Source organism: Tripterygium wilfordii, chromosome 13 (assembly GCF_013401445.1).
Source record: "Tripterygium wilfordii isolate XIE 37 chromosome 13, ASM1340144v1, whole genome shotgun sequence".
NCBI lineage: Eukaryota > Viridiplantae > Streptophyta > Magnoliopsida > Celastrales > Celastraceae > Tripterygium > Tripterygium wilfordii.
In genome coordinates, this window is record NC_052244.1 from 3,471,926 (window position 1) to 3,497,577 (window position 25,652).

Genomic DNA, 25,652 nt, shown 5'->3' on the forward strand with positions numbered 1-25,652 from the left:
TAAGCAAATCGTTTTGCATAACCATGTTGGTCTTGGATTCATGACTCAAATAAAATCTCTTAGATTCTATGATCTTTTATTTTGTTGTTGTGAAAAACGCTCGATTGTAATTTTTTTATGTGATAGCATACATTGGACATGTGAACTGCTCTTTAATTTGAGATAATAATGTATTATCATCAGCAGCTATTAGCCTAGCCGTAGCCGATGAAAGATGAAGAACAAAAGAACGAAAAAAAATAAGAGATATATTATCTTCTCGATTGAAATCACAAAGAATAGTGACTGTCACATGCCAAATCATGTCTAAAAAAATACATAGGAATCATGTCTAAAAGTTATTTATAAGAGAAGATCTCTTAAATTCAAACTATAGTTGACTGCCAGCAGAACCCAGTAGTAGAGATTTGGCTGGGGGGAGTATGGCAACAGCTCCTCGCTGAGGGTTTGAGTACTTCCTATAAACAACTTGAAGCTTACTTTCAGCAGCTTTTGAGTGGAAAAGTGCCAACAGTTTGGCGCAGCCCATAAGCTGTGATTCTGAGAACCCTGTATGAAGCTTCAGGGTCTCAGTCCAAGATGGGGTCTTATTCAGAGCGCAGCGAGCCACATAAACTGCAGAGGCAGCAAGCATTGATGGGCAGAACATTATTATAGTGTCATAATGCATAATACCCAACTCACCAAGAAAATACACCATGTTCTCCATCTGTAGACTAACTTCTTGATCAGGGATAGCCGCTTTAATGAAACGAGCTAGAAATACATAATGTGTTGGCACTGTCAAGTTCCATTCAAGCTTGCCTAATATAGTTTTCTCCATGACCAATATTTGTTGATGGCTGTAAGCTCTGTCTGCAATGCATACCAAGTCATTGACCTGTAAAATTTTCATCTTTCAATTAGTTTATGAAATGCATTTGATGATAATAGAAGGTGGTTTGAAATTAAGATAACTGCATTGCATGCATACCTCAGGTGCCCAGATTTCTTCATACTTGGAGGCAATAAGCATGGCACTGATGCCAACCAACTGCAGTTCCCTTCTTGGCACAATCTTTACGGAAAGGAACCGGTCGATTATGTTGATGGCAAGATACAGAGTTTCAGGTTGAAGTTCAAACTTGTGATGGACATCCATTAACCAATCCACCAGAATTGACCTCATCTTCTCATTGATGTCAGGCTGTGAGTCCATATAGTTGTGAGGCCTGCTTTCATTCTACATCACAAAATTGAAAGATGTCCCATAACATTTCAGATACTGTAAGAAAATCCATATAAGACGGGAGAGAATGCACAAAATTCAAACAGAAAGTAATGTACCTCAACTAGCTTATAGAACTTGTAAATGTCCTCAACATATTCAACAGCAGCCAAGTGATTATTGGCATCTTTTGCATCGATATCAACAATCTGCTCCTTTGGTTTGTTAGCCAGACCACAAGCAGCCTAAAGAAGGTTTGATCCAAATTAAACCAAAAATCACCACAACAAAAATAAATAAATAAATAAAACTGCCTCTAAAGTTGCAAGACAAACATCAAATAATCAAAAAGTCCAGAAATTACCTTGCTCCGGGCAGTAAGGACTGAAGAAAGAGTGGGTGCTGCTTTCTTCTTGGGCTTGTCTTCTTCTCCTCCCTCTTTTTTCTTCTGCAATTGCTGCTTCTCACGCTTATCATTTGCCTTAGCTTCTTCTGTATCAGAGCTTATATCAATGATTTCTTTTGGTTTTGTCTTCACTGCTGCTACTTTCTTTGGCACTGCTTTTCCTGCCGCAGCCTTCTTTACTGCAACAACTCCATCCACAAGAGCAGCAGGTGCCGGCTTATCGATATTCACACAAACTTGTTTCTGCAATTCAAAGAAATCCCGAACATAAGTTAAAGATTCTAGTCAGAAAATGATGGAATAAGTGTCGTTTGCATCAGAAAATATATGCTAGAGCAAAGAGGTGGTCTAAAACAATATCAACCTTGTTGTTTTCCGCGGCTGCTGCGGCTTGAGCATTAGCTAGTAGTTGTGCACAGAAACTCCTATAGGATACAGAATGGTCAGCCAAAACGAACCAAGAAATAGAGATAGATATATATATACGCATACGTGTGTGTAGGAAGGATTGGGAACCTTGTTATGGGACGAGTAATCTGGGCTTGAGGCTTAATGTCATTTCCTCGAACAGTTACAAGATTACCGATATCACCAAGTGCGCGGCGGTTTCTTCCATCACCGGCCGCTGCATTCTTCTTCTGTCTACCTACCCCTACTACTCCCTCACCTATGACGCACATCCATGACAAACCCATCAGAAATTAAGGAAGACAAGACAAAGGAGTCGAAAGGGAAAATAATATCGAGTAAATCTAAAGAAAAACAAAGAACTTTATTTCCTGGGGCACAATCTTTTTCCCCTACTTTTTTGGTTCTGGTTTCTGGGAAGCCAAACAGAAGGTGCAAAAAGATAACACAAGAAAATTAGCAAGATCAGATTTTTCAGTCAAAATCCATCGAACAAAACACTTTTAACAACAACGTTTTGCACCGAGTCCGAGAAAAAAAATCGAAACACATCAATCATCGTCCAGATAAAAAAAAAAGAAAAAAAAAGAGGTGTATTTAAGATTAATCGAAGAGAACTCCATAACAGATCAATCGAAGAGAAAACAGAACCCATAAAATCTCTTGGTGAATAAATAGATAATCATATTAGATAAAACCCATTTGAAAGAAAACCTCAACAATCACATCTTAACGATTAAAAATTAAAGAACACCAAAGAAAGCAAAAAAATAAAATCTCTTTATACCTCTCGCTTGTTGTGGAACAACCTGTCTCGTAGCCATCTCTAATCGATAGAACAAAATCTCTTCAAACGGATATCGAACAAGGAATAAATCTCTCTCTTTCTTTCTCCCGATATTCTTTTTTCTCTTGTCTGTCTCTCTCTCTCTGAAACTTTCTCGTCTTTGGCTTCAGAGAAATCGAATGGAAGAGGGGAAGTGATTGAAAGGCCTCCTTATGAAGCTGAGGAGCCGACGATTCACTTACAACGGTCATATTTTGTTTCAATTCTAAACCGTAGGATCTAATTATGATCTAACAGCGGCACAGCGATTTTGAGAATTATAGCCGTTGGGGAGTGCAGTTTGGGCAAAAAGGAAAAAGTTACCGTTTGTGTTAAAATACACGAATGTCAGGTTCAATGTCGTGAATATAAATATCACGTGGCCAGCCGGTGCCAGATGCTGTGCACGTGTTAATTCCTAAGACACGCAAGTTCGATTATGGGCTTGGTACTTGGTTACACGAAACCTTATCCTCTGGATGGGCTCGGGCTCAACTGGTGCCGTTGTGGGCCTAATTTTGTCAGCTGCAGTAGACTGCGGGCCTGAAATTTGAAATTAAGGCCCAGACCCACTTTGCCAAAGCGTAGTAAACTGAAAAAACAAAAAGTACAAAATATACTTCATCTAAGTACACATCATGGAGTTCAAAAAGTTGAGATTTTTAAGACCATCAATACTACGTCCAAGCAATTAGGATCCCACTGATCTCAGTTGTTGAGATATATAGACGAAAATTAAAATGAATGTGATGGGTTTCACATATACTTTAAATACTGTCCATACATCTCAGCAATTGGGATCCTTAATCCCAGTTGTTGGGACGTTTATCTTTTTCGTTTTAAGATTTACGGAAACAATATTTAATCAATAGAAGGTGTGAACTTGCATTTGTTTTGGGTCATAAGATTGGAAAATATGGTTATGAATTTGCAGGATGTAAGTAAACATGTATGATGCATCTGATTCTGAAGAGCAATGTCAAGAGGGATTAATTGCTAAAGTGATACGAGGAGTAATGAAAATTCTTGTGTAAAGCTTGCTCTCAAGATATGTTCGCATTATCCTCTTAGGTATGTATATCTACATGAATTCTCGTATAATTGTCTAAAGTAAGACTACTATTTGAGGGTATGGATGAGTGAGATGACAAGTGAGGCTCACGGCTTTGGATACCACATATTTCAAATCAATGGTGAAAACGTAAGTCTTTATTTTAAACCTTTATGTGAGAATTCCTATTTATATCTATATTCACAAATATATAACATAAAATAAAGTAGATATTTGGAACCAAGGAATGAACGGGTGGCCATGATTAACAGAACTGCTTCTATATTGCAAAATCAGCCACAACCAATCAATTAAAATTTCATTAACTTTTTACAAGTAACAGACCCATTAGGCAAACAAACTATGCCTAGACCTAAAGATTACAAAATCATCACACCATGCACACACCCACATATCATCTCACTCAACACTATCAGGGAAAAAAAAAACTTGGTCAGTTTCAGTTATCTTCTATACTTTGATCATCTGCTCCACCAAGCATCACCTGTCACAATACGCTTTCATATCTCAAACCATATGCAAATCAAAAGCATTTTGAGTAAAAAAGAATAGGTAGAAAGAAAGCAGAATGATTCAAAGGATTCAGCATTATGTTCTACAGGCATTTGGCATAAAAATGCTAAGGCAAATTCAAAGAAAGGAAAAGGGATCTCACATTGAAATCTTGAGCATATTTCCTTGCAACAATTATAGCTGCATTCCTTTCTCGCTCTGAATCAAATGTTAAAACATACGATAGCCCTTTCCTCGCTTGCCAAAACAGTTGCTTGGCCGCAGCATTGCTGTCCACCCTAAGTCCACATAGCTAGAGATGGGAAAGAGTAACGGTTAGAAATTTCCATCAACAATTCCACTTTCTTACCTTGTATTGGACAAAGAAATTACTTTACTTTCTTTCTCCTCCCTCCTTTAATTCAGTGAAACACAAAAGGATATCTGTCTTCCAAGAAATACGCCAAAATAACTACTAGTACTCAAAACAATTTCTAAGGAAGCAAATTCCATCAAAATCTCATCAACAAATTCAATCATTTAGATCATGGTGAAAGGGTTCAATGTCCAAAGCGAGGATTGTTATTTTCCAATCTGTTTAAGGTTACACTGATGTTGTAAGTAAAATCAATAACTATAGCTGAGGAACGCACCTGCATTGACATAGAATAAATTTCTCTGGCTTTTGTGATCCACCCTCTACAGAGCTTTATCCTCATTTTCCCCACATTAAATACATGAACAGAATGTGAAGGATGATCTTGTCCATTCACTTGGGAGATAACTACCTACAAAGTAAATAAACTCCAATTAGAAGTCCACCAGCAAAAGTAGATTTAAAACTGCGAGAAACACTAGTGGAGATAATCATGTTTGACAAGTGCAATTACGCATCAGCTCCAAGCCCTTGTTCTTGTCTTAAACCTTATGGAACATGAATATTTTAAATGAGAAACCCATCAAATAAAACAACAACACTTTTGCTCTATTTATAGTTTCTTTTTCACAAAACGGTTACAAAGGAGAATGCATATAATTCCATTTTTGTTTCTTGTTCCATAAATGATCAATATACTCCATTATTCAGCACAATAGTTTTCATCACAAAGATGCAATAATAAATGGAAAGAAAAATGTAAGTTTCCATACATTAAATTCAGAGTGAGACTTCCGCAACAGTGTCTCCACGTAGCTTCCCAAGCCTGCAGCTGCAAATATATCACAATGACTATCGAGCCTTTCTTCTTTAATTTTTTAATCATCAGTTCACTATTATTATAATTATTATTATTCTGGAAATCAAATCAATGTTTTTCGCTTAAAATTGATGGAAAATAGAAATGAAAAAATACCACATATCAATACCAACATTCAAAACATCAGATGCACATTTTTTATACAAACCAGGATCAATGGGGCCAGCAGTCGTTACAGTTACTTTTTGACCATTTGAGATTATCTCAGCTTGTAACATTCGTCCCACATCAAAGGGTTCAGGAGCATAAGCTGATTTGTTGACACCTGTGAAATTGAAACTACAAGCCACTTAGTTGGTGTAAGATAAAGAAAAACGAAATCTGTGAAGCCTAAATTTAGTTGTTGATGAAAAAAAGGAAAAGAAAGAAAGAAATGGCAGTTATAAGGATCTCAGCTAAATACATCAATTGCTGCCACTAATTTGCACGTGTGATATCCAAACTCGGATATTACATATAAACATGCACATCTAGCCATATGACATGCAAAAACTAGCCATTCTATCTTACTACTGGGACACAAGCGATTAGACCTGATCATGGGCATCACCCAGCTGGGACAAGGCCCTAGCATGGCCAATGTTATGGAGCTCCTGTGCATATCCTTTCCTATAGATACATGTGAAGCCTTGGCCCATCCATATAGTCCCTTACTTCTAACTTCTGTAATTTGATTCTGTTCTTTAAATGCAATCATTTTCTCAATCTATCTCAAAATTGTCATCTTACTAGCTCATTTTATCAACATGCTACCATAAAACTGCTGAAAAGAGAAAGGGAACAAGTAAACTATATCTATAAGCTTAATATGTTAAACAAGACAGTATCTTCCATGATCTGCATCAACCAAAATTTATGTTACTATACTACAAAAAGGGATTAATGAGCACCTGCAATAAGTTCCTTTTGGCTGCCTTCAGTTGATATGCGATACCACTGAACTGAACACTTTGAAAGCAGTGGAGATCTATCTGAGCAAGGCCGTAGTCGTAGACATGAACCTAGTGTCTCAGAACCATCTAACATATATAACCTGGATTTGTTTTCCTCGTCTCTCTTACATATTGCAAGCTGGACAAAAAATGGGGGGCATCAATAAGAGAGATAAATCAAAAACAAGTTTCCGGCATTGATATTTTAATATATAATGGGTGATTCACAGATCAACGAACAAGAATTATAACTTAGTTACAAACAAATCTCTCAGCACAAACTGTGCAAAGAAAAGAATAAAGCCAGGGCCAGGCTGCAGAAACATTAAGATAAAGAGTGTCAGGAAACTACCTACAGCTTCTGGGGTCAAAGATGGATCATTAGAGTTTCCAAACCTCTAGTTTCCTTTCTTTACCATGATATATTAGTTGGCTGTTTCCACTTTCCAGATTTTGATATGATCTTTTTAAATGTCATTATCTTATCTGAGGACATCACCTTTCTGCAGGATGGTCAAATTTAATAATCCTAAAGGAAAGTAGCTGATCACCATGTGATGATCACAGCACCGAAAGTTACGCTAGCTCTCCTAATGTGGGGTACGGATCTAAATAAGCCGCTAGCCCTATGACGTAAGGGCTTTGCAGCCTAATCACTTAATGTCACTATGCGTGGGCATAGAACTTTTATTTTAGTTGTGCTTTTCCTCTATTAAGTATAGCTGTCACTGTTTTCTATCAATTAAAGATACTGCCATTTTCCCCTGTTGAAATTAATAAAAGGCCACAGTCTATTGTTAACTAGAGTTATTAAAGCGCCAAGACCAAAACTCACAAGCTGAACTGGTCAATTACAATTCAATACATAGCAACCTCAACAAAAGAAATTCTAAGGCGATAACAGTTCATGGAACTAACATTAAGAATTTCAGGATTAAGGCAATCATATAAAGTAAATATATTTGCTTCCAGTTAGGTTTTTCTTTAAGGAAAGGGAAAAAAAAAAAGCTGCATCATATTTAAAATAATAATAATCAAAAATAAAAGATACACTGAAATCATAGATGTGTAGAACAAGAAAGCAATGAAGCTTCCCTCGTCCCTGGCAGGGAAAATGCGAACCATCTCTCCTTTTTGTCTACAATCACAATAATAAAAAAATGAATGTGAAGAGGTATTTGGGCGGGGGAAGAATAAATGGTTTACAAACCTCTCTCTGAAGCTTAACGGAAAATACAGATTTCTCACGAATCTGAGTTCTCAAAGCGCGAAGTTCATATTCCATGTCCACCATCTGCATGAATAATGTATTTTCTATAATCAGAAAAAACCATTAGTTACAAGAAATTAATCAAAAAGAAAGACTTGCACAAAACCTCTATAAAATAATTAAGCCACAAGCCTTGAGCATGTTTTACTCCAGTAGTCGTACTTCTGGATATAAGCCAGAACTATTCGTGACCTATGTGCAATAGCAAAACTGAAGAAAAAGTGCCAGTTCACCTTAGTTGGCTGATGCATCAATTTAATCCTTCTACCCTCCTGAACCTCCTCAATCAGTTCTTGAACAACCTGAAATAGGGAATATCAAAGGAAATGGAATACAAATTTTCTTATTCAATGTCAGGTTTTGACTTCAATCAAATGAACAACATGCTTGTGGTGCATCTCATTGTTCCTGTAAGGGCCAAATACCTAACGATCCCATAACAGATACATCTAATAACAAGCCTTGCATAGTGAAAACAGATAGATGTGTGCATAATACGGATGCGCAATTTTAAGGCTGTCAAAGCATATGATCCCAGATCCTTCAAGGTAAACAAAAAGAAAAGGGAAAGGGGAAAAAATTGCCAATAATCTGTTGCTAATGTTTGATAATTATGGATGATAAAATTAGTCACCTGAATAGATTAAAATAACAACATAAAAACAATAGGAACTCACAGGAGCCTGGTTTTTGGAATTTTCAGAAATTCTTTCTTCTTCTTCTAAAGCCTCCCCAAACCTCTGCACCACTCCTCTAGCACTTTCAATTTCAGCACAAGCAAAGGATTTTTCTTGGTTTACTAACTTTTTAGCATCTTCAGATGCCTGGATAAAAAAATGTAACATAATTCAATGAGAAAGAACAATATCATACTGTTAAAAAGAATTCACATAAAATGTGATACTAGCAGCACATCAATGACTTTAGAGTTTAGACTAAAGAGCAAGAGATGACTATGGAAATTTAACCAACATGGACCTAAATATGAATATTAACCACACGAAATAATATTTCTGGTCAATTCAAAGAGATTGAGGGCCAACAACGCCAGCCGTAGATACCAAAGAATCAAGCAGCACATAGCACACACGCATGAAGCACGTGTGTGATGTGTCTACTTGTAAAGTTTTGTGGACTCTGAACTAGGTCATTGCAAACATTCTACTCCATGTTACAAAAGTATATCTTGAAATATCATTGTCACCAAAGAAAACCTATTACCAATTATTTTGGGATTATCCATGTCAATCCTTTAAAAAAGAGTAAGCAGAATCCAACACATGGTTTCTCCTTTGCCATAGTTTCCAATCAAAACTAGGCTCTCCAATACTTCAAAACCCTTAAGCTTATCATGAGATGGAAAGAAAAACCATTTGTCCGGAAAAGCCTTGGGGCATATTCAAATGTCATCAAATGACCTGTTTGAGAAAGTTTGCTAGCTTTTTCACTTCAAACTTCTCTTGAATTAGTTCTCCTTCTTTTTGAGTCAGCTTAACTGCTAGAGCTTCCACCTGAAAGTAAGATGGAATTAACTGTGTTAATTGCAATGCAATCATAGGATGCCCATGAAATTAAATAAGTGCTTGTATGTAAGCATTATTAGAAGGAAAAAAATATCTTTTTGAAATTGTAATACATGAAATTGTTGTCAAATTAGCGCGCCCCAATAATCATGATAGGCATTCATATTAAATGAGACACATGGGAGCTTACAAGCATGCTAGTGGAGAATAGAAAAGAAAAGGAGGGGAAGGAACAACAACTAACCATAGAGATAGCTTTCTCTACATCTTCCTTGTGTCGTCCTGCCATACGGCCTCTTAAAGATTCTAATGCATCTCTTAGCTTCTTTAAAAGAACATGCCCTTCCAAAGAGGCAACTTCTCTAAGCTTTGCCTGAATTTCAATAAAAATGGTACATATTGGGTTATCCGTGTCAGCTTAAAGTTAAATCAATAGTCTTTTTATTCATAGGGAAAAAAGAGCTCTAAATGGACAAATGACAACCATGGAATATTGAAACTATGAATTACAGACATGGCCACCTCTAGTTTGACCATTTGTTGTTAGAGCATCCATACAATGAGTATAAACAGAAACACAAATGATAAAATTCATACAAGATAAAATGGATAGTCTAGAAACCTCATCAGCCAACTTAGCAGCCGCAGACAGGTTCTTGTCAAATTTACTGGCAATATCACGAACTGAGAGGCGCTTGTGCTGCTCTGACAGCTGGGAAGTTTCCCGTTCAACGACCTCCATTAAGGATGGACCCTTGTTGTCCTCCTTAGGCTCGTCCAAAATTTGATTATCGGGGCCTAATTTATATTTTGGGAAATGGTTAGAGGCAAAGCTCACATCAGCTGATACAGGAAAAATTACTTCTGCCGGCATATTTTCTTCAAATTCAGGACTTATCTTCGCCATTGGTATAAAGTAGATTCTCTGTTCATCATAAGAAAAACATCCTCAGTTAGTGGACATCTAACAGAATAACCATCAAATCTCCTATGTAATAAACCCTCTGAAAATAGAAATTCAACTTCCGCAAATACAATGAAGTTTCTATTTTCATCAATTATTGCAAACTAGAAGACCAGATACTTGTAGAAATTTGACAATTCAAGCGACGCGTCATTACGTATTCCACATTCATGTACGATATTCATTGAGAGGCTGCACTAGATCCCTCAACCCATGAATCCCCATAACTTAACAGAATAACAGGTCATCCATGGACCATGGTTGATCAAACTTAAAAGCCACAGTTAAATTCATGAAAGAAATATATTTAAAAAGAGCTATGTTGACACAAATAAGAAAAAATGATAAGAGAGAACAAAGATCTAACAAAAAGTAGATGGTAACAAACAACACTTACAAGTTTAACTCGCGAGGGAATAAAGAAAGCGATGGGAGAACAGGGGATTAATAAGATGCATTTGCAGTAAAACTGGGAACATGCTCTTGTCGACAAAACCACAGATGTGATCTCACTCGTCAAAACAAATTACCAGGGACCAAATTTCACTAAATTTCAAGGGTTTGAGTCTCATCGCCAAATATACTTTTAATGGAACAAATTTTCCATCCAAAAATTCCATCTTAATTTACCATTTCAAAATCATCCTGAATCACTAGTAACTATTTCAAGGTATTGAAGAAGAGATATAAAAGAGAAGAAGCAGAATTAAATTAAATGCCCTTCTAATAACAAGTAGCAAACTTATAACATTAAGTGGATATATGAAAAGATAATATTTCAACCTAAATAAAGTAAGAAAAAGGATTCATTCGATTCATTCTCAATTATCCTCTACAGAGTACAGATATCTGCTTTTGTTCCTGAATCAAGTCTCTCTTAACTATTTTCCAATAATAGCAACCCACATTGCCAAACTTCTCCACAAAACAATAAATTCCTGAATCTGCAGTTAATCTCAGCAAGAACAAAAGATACACAAGAAGCATCTCTCGTCCCAATTTTGAAACAAAACCCAACTACTCATGATCACAGCCTAAACAAAGGAAATCCAAATCAATCCTAAGAACTGAAAACCCAGACCTATAAAAAAATAAAAAATAAAAACAGTAATGCAAGCAAAAAATCTACAAAAAAAAAAATAACTAAGAACTCACAGATTATATAGCTCCGCTAACGCTGCTGCATGTTCAAAGATTCCTCTAGCTACTTGAGGATAGCAAATGTATAGATGGAAGAAAGTACAGAGAGCATGTGAAATGAGAAGAAGAAGAATCTGATGAATGGTTTCTGCCTTTCTGGGTTTTGCTTTTTTAAAAGGAAGACAAGGAAAAAAGCAAAAGAAGAGCCTTTGTCCCCGACTTCTCTCTGTCTCAGAGTCTCCTCTTCTTCAACAAACTTAATAGAATCTTCCTCTCTCTCTCTAACACTTGGGTGGGTTGGGTCTCTGCATCAGTCATCATTTGTAATTTCTGCTAAAAAGTGTCCGGCTGAATACTAAAATCACAACAATGCCATGTCCATGGCTCCAAGCCACATTGTGGGTGCTTCTCCAATTTAAGGGCCGTTTGGCAGGACCTCTTGCTGTATGAAAAGAACCTTCCTTATGGACCTTACTACTTATCTACGAAATTGTCATTATCAAATATAAAGTAGTAATGTGTATAAAAAAATTGGACATTTCTTCATCAATCAATTTCTTATACAATAATATGAACGTTAGAACGTGTATTAATATTTATTTGTGATGTTGACAATCCATGAACGCGTTGATGACGTTGAAGCTAAAGCATCTCGCTATTGGGAGTAACAAAAATGGGTATTCAAAATATACTAATTTGATATTACTATTGTATTTTGATACCTCATTTGATTTTTCAAAAAATCATACATTTATAAATTCATTACTTCGGTGTTCAGGCATAGTTAATTCTAAAGGGCAATGTTACCGATGAAAATGTAGATAAACAAGTATTTTTTCAATACTAATAAATTTTTTTGTTGTTGTTTTTATGCGTAGTTTACATAGAATAGAAAGTATAAAATACAAGTTACAACTTGTAACATAATTATTGTATTTTATATTTTGTATCTTGTTTTTCATAATTTTTGGAGGTCTTAGAAAATTATGGTTTTGTACCATATTTAGTTATTAACATGTCCATAAATAAAAAGTTATCCTATTTTTTATTTTTTATTAAATATTGAATATTATATTATATTAATTATTTGTATATAAATAAGTTATTGTAACATTCCCATTTTAACGATCTTGTCGGCCTTTCTTCATCCTACGTAACATCCCCATTTTAATAATCTTGCTAACAATAAAATCTTTTGGTGAGTAAATAGTTATGACCATATATTTGAATGAATTTTAGTTTTCCCAATTAATATTTTAATGACGTGTTTTAGGATCAAATTTTATAATAAATGCTAGATAAATCTAATGTGTTTCTCTAGTCATATGATACAATTTTTGTATGATTTTGAAATGATTTTTTTTTTCTCCACAAAGTCAATTGCAACTTTTATCAACCATGCTATTTCAGTCATAGATTTTAAGTTGTGTGTACCACTTTGATAAATTAACTAAAATTCTTAATAAACCATGTTATATATAAAATAAAATAAACTATCCAATCTATCAAATAAAACCTTAATGGACTACCCACAATTTATAGACCTTGATGTTATTTAGTCAAAGTCAAACCCAAAAATTCAATTTCGTTATTTGATCAATAATTAATTGGTTAAATGGGTTTGGGTTTGGGTTTGAATTAAACCCACCCACAACCCACAACCCATGACCCAATAAACCCAAGTCAAAAGACAGTCATTCCAATTGCATTGGTGGTCTCCTTATCCTTCCCTTTCCTTTCATTCTAAAAAGCAATTATGAATATGGTAGAAAAATACAGTTGGGTCCTTAATCTTTAATTTTCACCATAAGAGAACTCATTTTCCCTACGCAAAAGCCATGAAAATGCCTTAAAATATTCAAACAATCTCACATGGTAGGACCCAAATACAATCTTGCATCTGTAAGTCTTATATATATATATAGTCTTTGTGGTACCAACTTACTTTCTATGGACTCTCTCTATCTTTCTTTAGTCTATATATATGAAGATGAGTTGTTGGCGAGGCAATTTTTTCATGAAAAAGGTGAAGACCCACAAGAATTGAGTGTTTCCAAATAAACATATCAAATGCTAAGTCGATTTATTTTATTTTTTTTTCCTGCATGCTTATCATCAAAGGACATATTTTATAATTAATCACATGCGATATTGTTGAAAGTGAGTTTGCCTGCCTTTTCTTTAGGCTAGTTAGTTAGGCTTTGTTTGGTAAGATGTTTGGTGACATCTAATCTTATTTAGTATGCATATATACTCACATTCTTTTGGGTATATTTTTTTATATAAAGATTAGACTTCTCTAATCCACTTTTAGTTGTCTATTCCATCATCAAGTATCATCAATTAATTATAAGCATTATAAATTCACCATTCATATAATTTATTCACTATTATATTAATAAAAACAATATATATAAATGATTGGTTTTGATTTTAAATAAATTTTAATTAGGTATTTGGATCGTTTCAATATTAATCTCAAATATATTGGTAAGTTAGAGGGTAGGTCAATACGAGAAAGATTCATTGTCAGCCAATTTACGTACTCGTTATTATGTTTAATATATCAAATCAAATTAATCTTTTAGTTATTTAGTAACATCTTTAGTTTGCTCTAACGGAGAGTGGATAATTTTTGACCTCATGTGACAAGGAATGCATGCTCAAACTCTAATTGTCCCTAATCTCCGTTAATTAAGCAAAAGATTAAGTCAATGCCGCCTTAGGAATTAGAGGTGTCATGCTTGGCTAATTTTCCTATCAACACCACCCACCCCCAATCATATATAATTATTATACCCTTAGACTGTTAAAAAAAAGAAGTCATTTAAGTTGTCTTTATTAAAAATTCATTTAAGTTGTACACCAAATAAAATAAATGTAAGAGTTTAAAGAAGCTGATCTTACTAGCATCCAAAAATCAGTTGGAAGATCAAATGCTTCCTTGGAATGGCAAGAGTTCCTGAATTGCCATGTTTACAACTGTGGAAACATAATATCCCACACTCTTGAAGATTTGTCGTTTCGGGATAATGGGAGCTCCAATTCTTGCTCCAATTTTTTACTCTAATTCTCTATCAAAATCATGTTAAATCATGAATTAAAAATGTGTGATTAAGTATTTTGGGAGGGAATTGAAGCCAAAATTAAAGGCAAGAATTGGAACCCCTCTCAGCATCCATGTGGTTTCAGCTATTGTCATGTTGTCACATTGATGGTTATGTTTTGAGTCAAGTGCTAGGGATCATAATGATTTGGAATGATTTAAGTTTATATGCTTACTGGGACATAAAAATTATATGGTAACATGTTGATGCAATTAACTTTTGACTTGTCATGCACAAGCTAGGTTCCACTTAATATTGTGCCCATATTAAATCTATCTCTTGTTGATGTTAATTAAGGACATAAGTACAAAATTAGCTAGCCTTTTCTTTTTTATTCTGGGACCTAGCTAGGTGTGGTGACTTGTGTATATGTCTAGCTGTCGTCTGTTACCTGTATTTGGGAATCTCCACTATTTTCTAAAGCCTGCAGGTTTTTATTGGTCCTCTGAACACAATTGCTGAAATGCTGTCCATGGCTTGGCTTTGCGAATGCACAATTGCACATGTATAGTAACATGGTTTACATTGTACAAGTCACTGTTTTAAATAGGGTTGGTAACGGAGTAAAGTTTTCTCCAACTCTTTTAGTTCTGAAATATTTACTTCTATAGGTACATCAGTGACCTGCGAAAACTTGCTGTGAACCTTATTCGGTTATTCCTTTCTCTCTCGTCTCCACTTTTTCATGGTAGGGTTTGCTCCCCTGACCTCACTTGGTTCCCAGCAATACCAAGCCTTGACAGTCCCAGAGCTGACCCAGCAAATGTGGGATGCTGAGAACATGATGTGTGCTGTCGACCCTAGCTAGGCATGGACGGTACCTCACTGCTTCTGCGATGTTCCGTGGGAAGATGAGCACCAAGGAAGTGGATGAGCAGATGATCAATGTTCAAAACAAGAACTCTTCATACTTTGTTGAGTAGATTCCAAACAATGTGAAATCCAGTGTCCGTGACATTCCCCCTCGAGGGCTTTCCATGGCATCCACCTTCATTGGCAACTCAACCTCCATCCAGAAAATGTTCAGGAGAGTCAGTGAACAATTCACTGCCAATCTGCCATGTTTAGGAGGAAGGCTTTAGCATTGGTATACTGGTGAAGGCATGGATGAAATGGAGTTCACTGAAGCTGAGAGCAATATGAATGATCTTGTGTCTGACTACCAGCAGTACCAGGATGCTACCGCAGATGATGAGGGCAAGCTAAGTACGAGGATGATGAAGAAGAAGAAGAAGACATAATGGATAATATCTAAAGATGATTCGTGAAATATATATGGAGCCAAAGCCTTTGTTTATCACTGTAGTAAGGTGATGGATGCATATGCATGCATATCTGTGTTTCTCTGTACTGTTGTTCATCTTTTGTATCTGCCTGCATGATGGACCCCCCCATAACGCCTTTAATTCGAGAGCCTATATACTCATCGAGGCCAGAACATTGAAATGGGCCTGGGCTCAGTTATGGTGGGTCAGGTTGTCATGTCTATAACTAGGCCCAAATATGCAGAATTTCTTAGCTAAATTTCTTAGCGTGGGCCGAATTTTAATGGTGCTTGAACCCATATGCTGAAATAAAGGCCCAAATGCTGCTTGATTCTTAGCGTGGGCCGGACTATATGGCCCGTTATCAACAACCCAAGACAGACCGTGACAGTCAGGAATAGATCTCATAGTATTATATTATTGTATGAATATGAATCACGATGATTTGATTACAAAGTCGGCAAGTCCCCAAGCTTTTGACCCCACAAAACTCGTTCTTCTCCCTTTTCCAGTCTTGCATTTTCTAGTGCATGAATTAATATTGAGTATACCTGACCAAGTTATTAGTGGGCTGGGCCCCAGCAGCAGTCAGGACTCAGGCCCACCGTGAGAACAAAAAGTCAGCATTATCACAATTTTTTTAGAAGAAAAAGAAAAAGAAAAGATATGCACACCACCTACCATATTTTTGGCAGCAAATGCAAAAACAAATAGTTGACAATCAAATGAATTTTTAATGTAATTTAATGATGTATACTTGTATAGTTAATTTATAAATAGGGCTAGTTGACATTATGGCTATTTATTTATTTTTAATTATGAAGGGCTCAAAGAAATATTAAGATATTCACAATTAGGTGGGTAGGAAAAAAAAAAGAAAAAAAGATAGCCATAATTAGGTTGTTTTTAGAAAAAAGAAAATTAGTGGATAATGTTTAGGCATAGAGTGAGTGGATGATGACATATGGCCAGTCAAGTGGACCAACAACACAGAAATGTGAAAATTATTATTGAACAATTTGGACCCATTATTATTGCTGGACTGGACTTTTTTTGTAATGGAAAATATTTTATCTGAATCAAACAGAAAGCCCAACTTAATCAAAATGATTAAGCTTAAAAAAATTTTTGGAATATTATTGAGAAATATGTTTCTCATTAAAATCGAACATTAGACACACATATGCCTAACTCACCTGATTGTCAACCGAGTCATCTCTCGTTAATATGATCAAGCTTAACTAGTAGCACTTTTTAACATATATATGATATATACATTCAAATTCCATGATGAAAATATTTTCTCAAAATATATGAATATTCTTTTTCTCTTCATTGGGTGGAGAGATGGGATAGGAATATTTGGCTTAAATTTAAAGATTAAAAAAAAAAACCTTTGAATCGTTGATTATTGGAATCTTGTCTTGTCTTTATATCTATTTGTTTTGATAAAAAATACAAATGTTGGCCAGCCCTTCACAAGCAAATTAGAAAATGACATTTCACTAAACATTAGAGAAGCCGATAGCCCAGTTACCCAACCCTGATTTTGATGCCAAATGTTCTTAATTCATCCTCATATCCACCTACCCTAATAATTTGTTTTTAAAATCCTGTCTATATAGCATTTATCACATGACATTATATTTGAAACTATTAATTAGTAATTTTTAAAAAAAATTATCTTTTTTGCGCAACCGCCCATGAAAATCCCCAATATTTGGACCGTCCAATTCTCTCCAAATATCTTAATAAGTCTTATGTTGTATTTGGGTTCATCTCCAACTAACTCGGTTCACCCTGAATCGTTGACTTAAAAATATTTGATAAATAATGATATAATTTAGGCATAAGTATCTTGTGGGATTCTAATTCTATTTGTAAACCTTTCTTTAAGCATCTACTTTCATTTACTTCTTCTGGATGTGTTGAGATATTTATCAACCAATGTTATTCTCAGCAAAATAAATAAAAGAAAAAGAACAAATGCTTGGCATGGTGGTATATATTCTTCAATGCATGACCCATCTTAGGTTTAAAACAAATAGGGCAAGTTTTGTCATGTCAGAAATGTTTCTTGTTGTGCAAGCAATATTTGCCCTAGTTTCCCTAATTTTTGAAGACTTTGATGGCCATTGCTTGCCTTCTTGGAAATTCCAATGACAATATTGTACAAGTGGTGAGGTGGCAAGTAGGATAGGAACATTAGTATCCACTTTATTCCCTTTGAAATGATCTTATATATTTATATCAAATCAAATGACTTGGTGTCATATTGTGATACACAAAATTAAAAGGGACTTTTTCTTCTTCTTTAGATAAGGACTATAGCATTAGGACCTTTTGAATCATTACTTATATGAACATGTGGCTACAATCCCACCCTTCAAGGCAAAGATAGAAAATATTGGGATTTTGCCAAATATTTGATGCCTTTTTCTTGCTTGTTGATTGTGGGATGTGGATGACGACAACTTTTAGGTCTAGTGGTCCAATAATTGATTCCAAGCTTTTGCCAACTAAATTGATGTTTAAAATTTGTGATTACACAAAAAAATCTTATAATTAGGTTACGTTTGGTTACCCATTCATCAAGAAATGGCAATGGACGTTACACCACTTTATTACCACTCCTATGTTTAGTTGATTTTGGAAGGATTGTTATGGAATGACCTTGGGAATGGTCATTGCCAAAAAATAATTCATTCCTATTCCATTCTAACAAATATTTTGCATACCAAATGCTCTAATCCATCATTACTATCATCATTCCCTGATGCAACCAAACATATCATTGTAATGATCATTCCCATTACCATTACGATTCTCATTCCTATTCCCATTACGATTCTCATTCCCTACGCAAACGTAACCTTAGTGTTAATGGCTTTAAGGATTAGTTATTTAGTTGTTGTTTGGGTTTACCTACTAATTTGATACATGTGGCTCCAAGTATGCCAAATATCATAAATAATCCCATCAAGATTGGTTGCTATTGACCAACTAAATATCATTTTCTAGTCATAGTAAAGTGATTGCAACAAGTGGCAATATGTAGATGGCAAAGAAATGATGTGCAAGAGAAGATCACAAATTAGATTTCTCTTTACTTATCTCCATTTGTTAAATATTAAACTCCTAATTAATTGAACCATAACATTTCATTAAGTATTAAAATTAACTTTATGGGTACTCTTTTTTTTTTATTGACACCTATGTGTATTAATCCATTAAGCCAAAACATATAAACTAAATTTGAGCTATTAGAGAGAGAGAAAAAAAGTTTGACTCAACATAATAAAGGATGCCTAGGCCTAGTCAAGTCAACATATTTCCAAATACATTGCACCTTTGCAAGTAATAGGTGACACTAACAAAAACATGTGATTAAATTTCTTTGAGGGAGTAAGGTTAATTTGGTATTACTCTTCTTTTTTTTTTATAAAAAAATCCATTTATTTTTCAAGAAAAGATTTAAAACATGTTAAGTAAAGAGACAAAATTTGATTTCTGGTCCCCAAGTCCCTGGGGACATAGAGGACCATTAGTGTGAATGAAAAACAATTGAGGGACAATGTCCTTGATTTTTGTGAATGTGTTTCATGCTTTGATAACAATTGAGGGACAATGACACATTAGGGTTAATAAATTAAGGCATAATACAATAGTTAAAAAGATTTGCTTATTAACTATTAGACCTTCTTTTTTTTTGATAAACAACTGTTAAGGGTTAATAAGAAGGTATAGAATATAGAGTACCTGTTAGAATAGAACCACTTAGATGATAGTCTAGAGATGTCTTTATGGCCAAATCGTATGGATTCAAATAGTTATGATTCTCACTATAAACAATATCTTTGTGCCCATGTGCTGGGCTTTGATAGAAAACTTTTGTGTGCACCATTCTGACGGACTGAACAACTATTAACGGACTCAACCCTACCATCGCATTTTAATAATTCGAAACCGTTATATATTATATGTACCCAAATCTTGTATGTAAATATTGAAGGAGTAAGGTTAACTATTTTGGTTGAGTCAAACAACTTTTATTAGTCATTAATCAATACATTAAGAAGTCCAATTAAAAAAAATTAATTCCAATTTATACAGTCAAAAAAGATGGGCCATAATACCAAAAAAAAAAAAGAAGAGAGTAATTAATGAACAAAATAATAACAATGAAATATCAAGCGCGTGGGACCTACACGCCGCACTTCACGACTGAGCATGTTCAAAGTTCAAACCTGTTCTTACTGTCTTCAAACCCCTAATTAAGTGGATATCACATGCCATTCAATTATTTTTAAAAAAATAATAATAATTTTGACTAAAACTTTTAGACTTTTTTTTTCGTCAGTTTTTTTTTTTGTTCTATTCATTGAATTATTAGTTATTTATTAATCTTAATCTCAAATTGGTTTTAGAAAAAAACCAATCTTGGGCTTCAAGGAATTGTTCATTTTCTAATATATAATAATCCATTTTTAAAGTCACAACTCCCTTTCCTAAGTTTTACAAACACAAAATAATGCACTCTTTAAAAATCTGGATTTTGATTACATTTTTTATTATCCTAAATAAATTATTTTTCAAATAATAAAAAAAGAGAGAGTTAATTAACAATAATTTGGTGGTCATGGTCTCATAGGGAGGCTTTCCTGCCGACCTAGGAAGCTTCGGTTGTTAAAGTTTAAACATGAGTCTGGTTTTGACTGGCCATTCATTCATTATAGAAAATCAAAGATGCACCTTTACAAATCAAATTTCAGGTAAATATGGCAAATTTAAGACCTGTGAACCCTAAACATTAACCACATTAGGTATCAAACGAGACTAGACAGAAATGGAACTTGCTGGATAAATTCAATGTGAATGTCAATTATGAACATTCATTCAACCTTCTTATACTTATATATATATATACACCAAATAATAGTAGTTTACAGATGGTGAAGGGACTTATTTTGTGCACATTTGCATGTGTGGTGGAATGCTCTAACTGTAAGGAACAAAAATATTGAAAGAAATGATGGGAGGATCATCCCATTTATGATTCTTGAAAATAAATTGTTCCAATACCAAGTTAACAATATTCCAGATATAGCATAAGCTATAAATCAAGCTCCAAATTTTGATCTAAAATAAAGCTCTCTGTACCTCAAATTTTGTTGAATGTAGAACCTGAGTTGGGGAAAAATAAACCCTTATCGTCTTTTTTTCTAATGTTTCTCCCTGGATTACTCTCACCAACATCAATGGATTTCTTGCATCCTCGAGTGGGTTATGTCATGTTGAATCCGGGAGTTATTTGGTTTCTTCTGCTAATTTACAAGATGGAAGAAACTTGACAAATCCAATGAGACCAGTCTGTGCAGATATACACAACCTACCGCCGTCCCTGTACCCGATGCCGGTTATGGAGACCTGCCCGCATAGGTTGATTTTTATGGCCAAGACCCTGCTTAGGGATATCATGCAACTCCATGACCTGGATCGTCCTCTGCTTCTTGGCTGTTAAATTCAATGGACTCTCAGATATCCGACTTTAATCAATTCAAAAGTTCTTAGCAATAGAACTCACCAGTGATTAACAAATGAAGAAAAAAAATGCAATGACAAAACAAAAAGAAAAAAAAAAACAGATCTTGAGCGACATACCATTCTTAGCTTGTTGATAACTTTCCTGGAGTTTTCTTTTTGTGGCTTCGAGCTTCCTTTGAACTGCGACTTCATCTGAATTGAATTTCTAGTTGAACCAAAGAATAAATTCAGAACAATGCATACTCTTAGCTTCATAGATTCAGAAGTGGAAAAGAAGAAATACTCACGTCCTGCTTGGCACTTGGAGGCTTTTTTTGTATAGTAACCTTATCCGATCTTTGCATAAGCTTTGATTCACTAACGGCCTTTTGTTCCGTACTTACTTTTTGGGGTCTCCCTGGGCCAGAAGCCACATTTGAGGGTTTATTGGCTTTCACAACAGCTTCTTGTCTCTTAATTAGATGGCTTTTGTTCTCCTTGGTAAGTCCATTCCCCTCATTTGGAGTTTGCTGTTTCCTCTTCATGATATTTTGGTTCTTCGCTAAGGGTCTTCTTCCATTTTCGCGATTCTTGATGAATTCCCCACCGTTCCGAGGATCTGCAACAACATTCTCGTTTAGAATACTTAAGAACAAAAGCTATCTAATGAGAGACGAAAGAAAGAGCAAATTCAACTCACTTCCATCATCATCCATCCCATCAAAAAACTTCATATAATGGATCCAAGGTGACCCCCAGAGAAATAAAGAGCAGTCAGTCCACAATCTTGATGGCAAATTAAAACTTACTTTCACAAGTGAAATTAAAAAGGATTTGTAAAGAACAAAGGAAAATGCAATGAAATGGATACCTGTGAAAGCTCCATTGAAGTAGGTTGGGTAGCAAAGAAAACTCCGTCATCTAAAGGAGGAGAAGGAAGCCCTTCTTCTTCATCAAGAACTGATGGATTCACGGAAACTGGAGTACCTTCCTCTTCTACAAATTCTCGATCAAATCAGTTCAATAAATATTTTCTAATATGAAATGGCATGAATTACTGACTATGTATATAAAACATGACAACAAAATTACCTCCTGCAACAGCTTTTGTGGCATTAACCCACTCGTCCACCAATTCTTTCCATACTCTGCAATAATGCACAAGACAGTCAAATATATAAATAAAAGCTTTATATCTAAATCACTCATCACGTAAAGTATACTAGTGAAATTGCCTATGGGGAACCAACTATGAATGCTAATAGCTCCAGCACCATTAAATTTCCAATAGCAAACTGAAGTAAATCAAATAGACTTCCATGTATTTGGATGCATTCGAGTCAACGTGGATTAGGTGTAAACCTAACCTGAGTTTATCAAGTGACAGTGAATCATGCACACTCAAATCTCAATCAATAAAAATGGCAATGACATCTAGATGGTAAACCTAACTCGAGCGCAACAAGTGAAGAAGAGCTTATACAGCATAGAATGTCCATGAATGATCAAATCATGGATGTCGATTCCATAACGTACTACACGACAAGAACGTAACGATCATATGAAGCAGACAGCAAATGTAAAAGGCACACATAAACCCTACTCATTCACTGAAATATATAAACTCATACTCGATAAGAGTCCGAGCAAGATGGCGAATCTGACTTGATCCATGCTTTCTTAGACCATTAACAGCCTTTCCTATCTCAGTTGCCTGGAGTAACACAAACACCATGAGTCCAAAGTCGTCCAAACACGACTAAAAGAATTGATTAGCAATAACAACCCAGTTAACTCAAAGGTTAAGGAAAAACTCAATCCAACCTTAAGAATGTCCACAGACAAAGCCATCAACTGAAGCCGCCTTAATGAATCATACAACACTGAATCAGACTGTCACAAGAACCACCAAAACACTACCAGTCAGAAACAGGAAAATAAGAGACTCGCAGAAATCAAATAAAGCACAATTGAATACAATAACAGCATCACCAACTCATCAACAAGTTCAAACACCATCTAAGAGTCTCCAGAAACCACAAAACCAAATAATCCCAGATTCTAAGAAAGCCATGAAACTCAATTTCCAAGAAGAAGCCTTGCCAGAAAGTGAATAGGCATGAGAAACATAAAAAAAAGAAAGTAAACATATACCTCATCTTCACTGTTATGTAGAATGTCCTTGATCCTCGAGACTTCTTCAACGGTCTGATGTGCCTCTTCAATCTCATCAGTCAAAGCCTCAGCATCTCCAAAGCTGTAGTTGCTAACCAAGTGAGTGTCATTCTGCATCTCTTCGTTGTCTTGATCATCTATACTTGTGCTATTCACTTTACTTTCCTTGCTCCCTCCCTCCCCAAACTCTCTCTGGAACCCTCTCTTACACACTCTTTCATCTTCCTCATCATCACCGCCATCATCAGAGATAGCAGAAACGGGTCGTCCCGTAACAGGTGACTCGACCTGATCGGAGCACCGGTTGAATCTGCAACAAAACAGTTTCTCCGCAATTCGATCCCTCCGAAGCCGAAACTCCTTCGGACAATCGGCGGCGGCCACCATGAATGCGTGGTCGATGATGTCAAAAATACCGGCGTTCGCCGACCGGAAATAGTCCCTCCAGTGATCAAGCGACGCCGATTTCATCGCTTATGACCAATTGAGATCGGAATCAACCCAATTCGGATGAACCAATCGTATTCCGAATCTCCGATGATCACCCAAGAATCAAAAGTAAATTTTCATGTGATTTAAGGAGTACCCAAGACCAATATTCATGAGATTGTGATTATTTGATTTGATATCAAACAATAAAGTTACAGCTAATTCCAAAACAAACCCAGAAATTAGAGAACCGATTCCGTGGGGGACAGATGATCGAGAATCAAAGGCTATGGGGGTTGAGGCTTCCTATCAAAAATTTGACCTTCAATGTACGTTTCTGTTGAATATGCCTTTCTGTTCCCTTTCCTTTTCCTTTTTTTTTGTTTTTTAATTTTCTTTTTCCCTCTGTTTTTTTTTTCTGATAAGGTAAGGGGTATGTCAAAGATAGGAAGGATTAAAGGATATGTGAAGATGAGAAGGAAAAAAATAAAATAAAAATCAAACGCCGTGACACAAACAAACGTTCTGTTTCTACCGGAATCTGACAAACTTTTCCCGGGAAAACACCCTGAATTTTCTAGCCGAGAACGACAAAAGAAAAAAATTAAAGAGAGAGAAAATGAGACACCATTACCGAACAAAAAAAAAAAAATACAAGAACCAGAATATAGAGAAAAAGTTTTGCTTTTTTTTTTTCTTGTTACTTTTTGGGTTTCTCAATCTTCCTCTTTCTCTATTGTGCTTGCGTTTGCTTTCTCTAGCAAATACCAGGTTCTTCCTTCTCTGGCTTTATTTTTTTCCGAAATTAAAAAAAAGAGGAGGAAAAATTAATTAATTAGTTTGGCTTTGTATTGACTTGATGGGTTTTGTTTCTTAATTATTTTTATTTAGCTTTTCTGGAACGTCGGCGGCTTAAAGGACCGAGTTGGAATGGGGCTTTGACTCGGTTGAGCTTTGAGTCTCCGCAACGGTTCCGTTATTATATGAAACGGGTAGGAGAATTTTAGTTTTGTTAGTTAGAGAAACCGGAAATTATGAGAAAATTATGAATTCTCATGGTAAAATTTTGAAATTATGAAATCTCATGGTAAAATTTAGAAATCAAAACTTAATTTTAATAAAATACTATCAACTTAATCTAAACGTTAAAATCTGAATTAAGATAGTGATAAAAATTTTGAATCCAAATAATCTATATACATATGTATATATAGAGGAATTATCCTATGCACACCTAATTTATGCACTTAAAATACGCACATATTTTTTCACCATTGATTTGAAATATATAGGACCCAAAGCAGTGGACTCCACTTGTTATTTCACTCATCCACACCTTTAAAAAATGATATATATTTTAAGTGTCCATAGAGAAATCCCTCTCTATGTATATATATATATTCCTTTCTTGTTGTGGACCCGATTTAACTTTGGATTATGGTATACCAACTCATAGCTTAGTAGAAAGCTCCCATAAAAATGACATGAATTACTCCCAAAAAAAATAGACCTAAAATATAATTTTAATAAACACTAAATAATTACTTGTACAACTCATGTCCATATATCTTTGTTCTATAATCTACATATTTGCTATTTTTTTACAAAAAATTATTTGAAATATCTTATATAATGATCTGTAATAAATTTGTTGGAT

At 35.1% G+C, this 25,652-nt stretch overlaps 4 protein-coding genes and 1 pseudogene across 5 annotated transcripts; all 5 read right to left on the reverse strand.

Moving 5' to 3' along the window:
- Window positions 1-232: 232 nt before the first annotated feature.
- Window positions 233-2,992, reverse strand: LOC120012191 (G2/mitotic-specific cyclin S13-7-like). Its single transcript, XM_038863500.1, has 7 exons — window positions 2,809-2,992; window positions 2,130-2,280; window positions 1,978-2,038; window positions 1,572-1,856; window positions 1,327-1,452; window positions 974-1,222; window positions 233-880 (listed from the first exon to the last, which is right to left on the reverse strand). Exons 1-7 carry the CDS (start codon window positions 2,843-2,845, stop codon window positions 371-373), a joined length of 1,419 nt encoding a protein of 472 aa, XP_038719428.1. The 5' UTR covers window positions 2,846-2,992; the 3' UTR covers window positions 233-370.
- A 1,171-nt stretch (window positions 2,993-4,163) lies between these two features.
- LOC120013501 (stomatal closure-related actin-binding protein 2-like) lies at window positions 4,164-11,768 on the reverse strand. Of its 2 annotated transcripts, none has more exons than XM_038865336.1 (13): window positions 11,512-11,768; window positions 10,015-10,317; window positions 9,637-9,765; window positions 9,288-9,380; window positions 8,547-8,693; window positions 8,103-8,171; window positions 7,810-7,893; window positions 6,558-6,738; window positions 5,816-5,932; window positions 5,561-5,613; window positions 5,065-5,199; window positions 4,575-4,724; window positions 4,164-4,403 (listed from the first exon to the last, which is right to left on the reverse strand). In XM_038865336.1, the coding sequence occupies exons 2-13, from the start codon at window positions 10,297-10,299 to the stop codon at window positions 4,359-4,361; spliced, it is 1,488 nt and encodes a 495-aa protein (XP_038721264.1). In that variant the 5' UTR covers window positions 10,300-10,317; window positions 11,512-11,768; the 3' UTR covers window positions 4,164-4,358. The 2 variants fall into 2 exon arrangements, with proteins under 2 accessions (XP_038721264.1, XP_038721263.1); XM_038865335.1 differs by having other exon boundaries at window positions 5,561-5,619.
- On the reverse strand, window positions 7,636-7,743 carry LOC120014001 (annotated as a pseudogene).
- A 3,404-nt stretch (window positions 11,769-15,172) lies between the features above and the next one.
- LOC120012438 lies at window positions 15,173-19,814 on the reverse strand. The gene is given in 4 exon segments (XM_038863866.1): window positions 15,173-15,762; window positions 18,607-18,641; window positions 18,685-18,726; window positions 19,628-19,814. Coding segments are annotated over 4 exon segments (714 nt in total). The 3' UTR covers window positions 15,173-15,312.
- A 1,074-nt stretch (window positions 19,815-20,888) lies between these two features.
- LOC120013205 (probable mediator of RNA polymerase II transcription subunit 26b) lies at window positions 20,889-25,166 on the reverse strand. The gene is made up of 9 exons (XM_038864940.1): window positions 23,546-25,166; window positions 23,216-23,284; window positions 23,023-23,105; window positions 22,484-22,539; window positions 22,263-22,387; window positions 22,092-22,119; window positions 21,700-22,010; window positions 21,530-21,617; window positions 20,889-21,382 (listed from the first exon to the last, which is right to left on the reverse strand). Exons 1-9 carry the CDS (start codon window positions 24,035-24,037, stop codon window positions 21,258-21,260), a joined length of 1,377 nt encoding a protein of 458 aa, XP_038720868.1. The 5' UTR covers window positions 24,038-25,166; the 3' UTR covers window positions 20,889-21,257.
- Window positions 25,167-25,652: the final 486 nt, after the last annotated feature.

Bases quoted from the DNA above. Each gene is read 5' to 3' on its own strand.
- LOC120012191 (XM_038863500.1), bottom strand. From the start codon at position 2,845: ATGGCTACGAGACAGGTTGTTCCACAACAAGCGAGAG. The intron at 2,039-2,129 runs GTTCCCAATCCT...TGTATCCTATAG, and splicing joins ATTACTCGTCCCATAACAAG to GAGTTTCTGTGCACAACTAC. The intron at 1,453-1,571 runs GTAATTTCTGGA...AACCTTCTTTAG, and splicing joins TCCTTACTGCCCGGAGCAAG to GCTGCTTGTGGTCTGGCTAA.
- LOC120013501 (XM_038865335.1), bottom strand. From the start codon at position 10,299: ATGGCGAAGATAAGTCCTGAATTTGAAGAAAATATGCCGGCAGAAGTA. The intron at 9,766-10,014 runs GTTTCTAGACTA...ATTGAAATTCAG, and splicing joins CTGCTAAGTTGGCTGATGAG to GCAAAGCTTAGAGAAGTTGC. The intron at 5,620-5,815 runs GTTTGTATAAAA...ATATATTTGCAG, and splicing joins TGCTGGCCCCATTGATCCTG to CTGCAGGCTTGGGAAGCTAC.
- LOC120013205 (XM_038864940.1), bottom strand. From the start codon at position 24,037: ATGAAATCGGCGTCGCTTGATCACTGGAGGGACTATTTCCGGTCGGCG. The intron at 23,106-23,215 runs GTTGGATTGAGT...GTGTTACTCCAG, and splicing joins TGTCTGTGGACATTCTTAAG to GCAACTGAGATAGGAAAGGC. The intron at 21,383-21,529 runs GTATGTCGCTCA...TGAATTTAACAG, and splicing joins TTATCAACAAGCTAAGAATG to CCAAGAAGCAGAGGACGATC.